At 32.6% G+C, this 6,895-nt stretch overlaps 1 protein-coding gene across 1 annotated transcript in view; it reads right to left on the bottom strand.

The window, feature by feature from the left end:
• The window catches only part of LOC110029654 (malate dehydrogenase, mitochondrial-like), a 22,189-nt gene that overhangs the window by 13,673 nt on the left and 1,621 nt on the right, over positions 1-6,895 (bottom strand). Inside the window, exon 6 of the mRNA XM_020732046.1 lies at positions 6,458-6,575. Coding sequence (XP_020587705.1) covers positions 6,458-6,575 — 118 coding nt within the window. The remainder of the gene's footprint in view (positions 1-6,457; positions 6,576-6,895) is intronic.

Below are 6,895 nucleotides of genomic sequence, written 5' to 3'. Positions count from 1 at the left end.
AATCCCATAGCCAGGACATAATCATGGAATCCTCCTCTTCCCATGTTGTAGAGGCTGGATCCCTTTTTTCTGGTCCGGTTCCAAGTAGGTGATTAATCCTCCCTTTGACTTTTAAGTATATGCGGACAATTTGGGACCATTTGAGATAGTTCTTCCCATTGAACCTGTTGGATGCCCGAATATTCTGCAACTCTCCAATTTTCTGAACAGCATTGTATTCTTCAGAATGATTGGAGTAGTTGGAGATAGTGGTTTCGGACATTGACATGGTGGAGAAGAAAAAATTTGCAGAAATTAAGGCTAGAATAAACCTGCAGAGGTAAAAGAATCGTAGCAATTAAGGCAGCGGAAAAAAAATCCAAACAGCGACAAAATCGCGAAATATGCGTCGCAGGATTCCAGGCTTTGCAACGACCACACAACGGCAAACAACGCAAATTACTTCAGCGGCAAAGGACGATCGTGACAACGTGCTGCTCCTCTCGGACGAAGCGGAAAGGAGAAGTCAGAGAAGTCGGATATCCTGTAGTTCGCAGAAGTCAGAGGAGTCGGAAGCAGCCTGTGCTCGGGAGAAGCGCCGATCGCAGAGAAGGAGAAGTCGGAGAAGCGCGCACAGATCACAGAGGAGGCTGGAGAAGCGCGCGGAAGCAACAGTGAAGAAACGCAAAAGATCAGCGCATTGCAGAGAACCGACACAGGCGATGTCCTCTAGGCTCTGATACCATATGGAAAAACCAAATAGAAATTTGTATTTCTCACTCCTTTGAATTGATCATACAAGGTATTATATAGGAGATTAAAAAGAGAAAAACTAAGAAACTATTTAACTAATTCCCTTAATTTAAGAGATTATAAATTTATTCTAATTCCCTTAATTTAAGGGATTTACCAATTAATTCTAATTTCCTTAATTAAGGAAATTAGAATTAATTGGTAAATCCCTTAAATTAAGGGAATTAGTTAAATAGTTTCCTAGTTTTTCTCTTTCTAATCTCCTATATAATACCTTGTATGATCAATTCAAAGGAGTGAGAAATACAAATTTCTATTTGGTTTTTCCATAACTACCATATCTAAATATAATGCTAACTTATTTATAATAAGAGTCTATATTATTCATTATTATAAAATTTCCGCATTACAAGGACTGTCATTAAAATTTTCTCTTGCCACAATATAGGCACAAATATTCTTGAACTAACAGACAATTCTGTGTGGATTTAATCCTCCCTCTCTCCTTCCCTCCAAGCCTATATCTTATTTAAGAGCAAGTATTGCAAATGCAAAATATAGCTTTTCTCTAGCAAGCTTTCATATCTAACCACGCATATTTTTCTCTCAACCTTACAAGTCAAAGATGATTATTGTTGACAACTCGCCCACCTCAATGTCTACTCCATCTATATCATTTCTAAGGTTCAATTTTTGATGAATACCACCGCAACTATTACAAAAGCAACTGCCAGCTTATTGGCTTCTTCATCGTCAGTCAAACTGCACACTTTGTCATCAACACTCAAGGTACTTGGTCTTTATTTTTTTAGATTTATATACCTCTATAATATCTTTAAGTTCTCTAAAACAGTGAATGCATTTGTAATTTTTGTCTCTCTATCAATTTTAAAACTATCTGTTAACTATCTCTAACAATACTCTATGTCAACACTCTTTTAATATCTCTCTCCAAGGATTCTTAGACACAAGTTGTGTTGTCAACTTTTTGTGTTGAATTCATACTATTTATTTGGAGAATTGATTGCCTTTCTTTTAAGACCTCACATCTTTGAACAAAAAACACATTGAATTTCAAAACACAAGTTAACATTTACCATCCCAAAAGGGAGGAATGGAGGTCACTATATCTAAATTATCATATGTGCAACTTATTTATAATATGTATTTGTATTATTTATGATTACAAAAAATATAACACCTTGATTGCATTTTTTCTTTATTATTATCTTTGATTGCCTATATATAGGCATATATAAGCTTGTAATAAAAGACAACTCAATATAAAGATGTAAATTATTACAATTTGAAAGTATTAATTCCTTCAATCCAAAAAAAAAATACAGGCATGTGTATGTGCTCGCCTAAGTAAAATTAGACTCCACTTTTCCATAAACGGGAGAATTCAAGGATGGGTATAAGGGGGCATGTGCTATCCCCAAAACTATTAAGATTTCATTATTTATAATATTTATAGATATTTGTAAACGTAGTTTTTACTAAAATATGCAATTTGTGTCAAATCTAAATGTTTTTAAACGGTTAATTTATTTCCCCACTACGAAAAATTAGCTCCGCCCTTGTTCATAAAGATATTAGTATCAGAAATAAAACCCCCATATACATGCTTTAAAAATTTTAAAAAAATTAACTCACGCCACATATTAAAGGAAAAACATACCACAATATTGAAATTAGAGAAATTAATAAATCAAAATACATAATATTTATCATTTAAAAATAGTAATTCACATAATAAACTATTAAATAAATAAATCTTTTTCTAATGTTAAAAAAATAAGAAAAATATTATGTTTCATTACAAGCTCAAAATGTATGACATGATAACCATAATTGTCGATAAGGCATAATATTGTGCAAATTAAATGATGGGAAAGAAGAAAAAATTGAGAGAAACTAGAGTGCCTATTGTAATGAAGAAAGAAAAGTTGCTCCTCGGAGTTATGCTCGAGAAAATATGGAATATATTGGAGTTAAATCCAATTTCCAAGAAAAAAAGAAACTACAGACTTTACTGAATTGTTTGAGATTTAAAAGGAGATGATCTACTCACGAACACTGGGCACTCACAGTACTAGTGAGCGATTGAGATGGTACAAGGTAACTAAGGTTGCGCCTCTCCTTGCTCACGATGAAAGGTTATTTGCTAATGTGCTAGTGCTTACTAGTGTATAACACCCTGCAATTTATATCTAATAATTTTAATTCATGTAATATTTATTCTTTAAGCATCTAAGCCTCCTTAAAAATTTTCATTGTTTTGCAAGAGAACAACCGGTCTCATTGAATATAATTTTTTTTCCCTGAAAAATAACAGCATACAAAATTAAGCATGCAAATCATTCCATTATTCCAACTTCTAGACTACTAAAAAAATTGGCCAATGTTTTAACAAGAACTAAATACAATAAACAAAGGGAAATTATTTAAACATAAAGAGTAGTGTAACGTCACTTCAATTATACCCCCGTCATATATTTCAAAATGATTTCTAGTGGTGGAAACCTCATTTAGCCGTGTAGTTGGTCAATATTAGAATATATGATGTTCATCTACGGTTACGTATAATCATAAATCCTCTAAATGACTGTATTAACACTCAAACATATAATTGTGAGTAAAGCTACAATCATGGCTCAACAGTTAAGGGAAATAATCCTCAATCACGAGATAAATTTATAAAAATACCATAAGCATGGAAAAGAAACCCTAGACAGAACCATAAATTGTTCACACAACATTTGAATTAGACTTAATAACAATGCACGAACATTATTAGATCAAGGATAGACCTAAAGATCAATTTTTCAATGCAATAAAAGCAAGGCCAGTAACAAAGGTTGCATATAAAGTGGATAAATGGAAAAATGTGAGGACCACAGCAATAGATAGCCCAAGTTAAAAAAAAACAACGAGAAGAAAAAGAAAACAGAAACAGGTAAATAAGGAAGGTTCAAACAGATGAAAAAAGAAACTATTAAAAAAGGAGGAAATAAAAAAATGTGAAAGGACAACCCCAAAATCACGTCCACAATATCAAGATTATGGATACTAAAGAAACAACAAATTGGATTTTGCATGTTCAATATTAAAACTCCAATTCGAAAAAAGGATAGCATTACATAAAGAGACCAACTAAACAGAAGTCAATGTAGTAGCAGCGTTGCTTCTGTGAGCCAGATTGCTTGATTAGCTGCACCACTTGACAATGAGGCTAAAGATTCAAGGATCTGTCAAGGTGAACAATCAATTGAAGGGACTCACAATCTTGTAGAAACAAATTTCAAGCAAATCCATAAAATGTGAAGACGGGGATCCACAGTCAAAACTATTAATAAAGAACAAATAACATTCAAGTAAAAAATGGTTTAGAATCCTACCAAAGCCAGTTAATCTAAATGAGTATTATAAGAACACTGGGAGGAGGCTAAACCTCTTCAGCTCTGAAATATATGTCTGCTCTCAAACTTAGCATAAAAAACAGTTGCAGCAGCGCCACATAAACAGTACACAGAAATACCAGAGCAATAAATAATCAGAAAAATATGACAGCCTCTCCTCACTCTTCATCAGTCATTTGCTCTGTTTCATCATCTCACCTTTTGTGATTGATTCAAGCAACATAAAATGTGATGGAATCACAAGAATCACTTAAATCAGCTCCTGCCCCTAAAGCAAATCATGCACTTTTTCCAGTTTGCAAACATTTTTTGCTTCACCATTCAACTCTTGATAATGTTTATCTAAAAGCTTCTTGAAACTAATTTGTTTTTAACAAAATCAAACTATAATTGTAGCACCAAAATTGTGATAACTGGGTCGGACCGAACGGAGCAGTTCTGGTTGAATGGTGGACCACTTCTTATATATATGCAATCACCTATTTATCATCATTACGAAGAATCTTACAGAATTTAAGCATTTTAATTAATTTAACAATATTTAAATTATCCTGATTGAATTCCCGGTTAAATCCCGTTTTACATTTTCAACCTTCCCTTCCAATAGTTTAATGTATGATCGGGTTCTATAAGCCTGCTCTAGCAAACAAACTTTTCAGAAGGTTTTTTCATTCTTTTTTATATGATGAAAATCTAAATGCAAATTCTCACAATCTCTTCGGCCCTTCAATTGCAAAGTCTTGCGAGGGTGGAAAGCAGAAGAGGTCCAATTGAGACAAATAAACTAGTAGATTAATATGCATTAACACAAAAGCTTATGCTTATGAATGTGAGTCAAGTGCACAATATTTCTACACCAGTGTATTTTTTAACAATATGATATAGGATTAAACTCAATAATTTTACATATCATCACATCACTCCACCAAATGAGAGCCCTGTGCATTGGCAATCACTCCCCGCATACAAAACTTTTCAACATCATCAATCGGAATGCACCAAAAACACACACAACCACATGGAGACTAGTAATCACCATACAAGATTAATGTAAAAAAAACCCATAAGTCCACATATAGCATGAACCGCTTGAATCCGAACAGACTAATAATAGCTCAGACACCAATTAAAAGGAGAGTGGAACATTGAGGGGTTTAAAATTAGACCAATATACTAGTAGGTGAACAAACATTAAACCAAAAGCTTAAGCAATGAAACCAATATACTAGGAGTTGTTAACCACATAGTATTTCTACACCTACGTATTTTTTAACCTTCCAATGCTCGGCTACATCCTCTCATATACCTTGACACAAAATGCTACATAAAATTTAGTTTGACAAATATCAAACCAGAAATTTAAGAAATGAGGCCAATATATTAGGAGTTGTCAACCACATAGCATTTCTAAACCTATGTATTTTTTTAACTATCCAATGTTAGGCTAAATCCTCTCATATGCCTTGACACAAAATGCTACATAAAATTTGAAATTGCTAGTACAAAAATTTAAAATATTCCACCAAATAATCCTATATTTTTATGAAACAATTAAGCCAACTGAACATCATATAAGGCTGTGGTAACACCACTTCAAACCAAAATAAAAAAATTGCTCCAACTTCATGTGATGAAGAGGATATACTCTGAGAAAGTTCAATAATAATAGAGCTAAATCATTCATCTAAGGGTAATCAAAGTATATGAAAAATATAAAAAAAAGAAAAGAAAAGCCTTTCTTCAAACTAATTTGCAGTCAAAATAATTATTATAAAAATGTCATTAAAAAATAATAATAATAATTTTATCAGATAGAAGAACATTAAAATCTTGGCTTCATGAATAGAAATTTCGAAAACAGGAATTTGGCTGATGATGGTTGATTAAATGCACATGGTCGTTAAAAGACAGAAAGCCTATACATTAGATGTATCTTCATTAGTGGAAAGACAAAAAATGATGATCAATTAAATTTTAAATACAGACTAACAAAGGTTACAATTTAGATGCAATGTATTGCTAACATGCTAGCAGATAAAGAACCAATCAAGATTTTCCTCCAATGAGTTAAAATTTACATAAATTTAGCCAAAATTTAATGATTCTATTGGAATATACAACTTTAAGAAAAATGCTAATGACCTCGCAACAGGAGGTTTTATTTGTTGCATCTATACTATATATATAAGAGATAAAAACACCACATAGAACACATAACAATGCAAGTTAAGCATGATTCAAATATGTAACATCGTACAAACAAAAAAATTAAAAAAAAGGAGTAAAAATGTAAAATAAATCACCTTTGACGCAAAGAAAGGTAACTCTGTAACATGTGATTGGACAAAAGAGCATTCTATTACATCCGGAACTCCATTCAGGCCCTTCAAGCATGCTTCAGCAAAAATGGCACCTGCATAACTGCACCAATTCCCTCATTCAGCCGCGGAATATAGTTCAGCTTGTTTTTAGTCAGAACGGTTAAAAGATGATGGCACAATAAACAAAAATGCGCATAAAGAAGAGAACACCAAAAATTCAAAAGGCAAAAGGCCAAAAAGAAGGATACCATATTAATTCATCCTAAATAAGGCCTATCAATGTTTATCCATAACAGCCATTTAATACAGAGGTAAGGTCCTGGGAAATTTTTTAAGATTTATTAAGCTAACTAAATAATGAAACCAAATAGCCTACAATGGATACCAAAAACATAACTTCATAACATCTATATATATATA

The sequence above is a fragment of the Phalaenopsis equestris genome, unplaced genomic scaffold, assembly GCF_001263595.1.
Source record: "Phalaenopsis equestris unplaced genomic scaffold, ASM126359v1 Scaffold000600, whole genome shotgun sequence".
Classification (NCBI taxonomy): Eukaryota; Viridiplantae; Streptophyta; class Magnoliopsida; order Asparagales; family Orchidaceae; genus Phalaenopsis; species Phalaenopsis equestris.
Note: the sequence above shows the minus strand (reverse complement) of the source record. Positions and strands in the feature narration are given on the sequence as shown.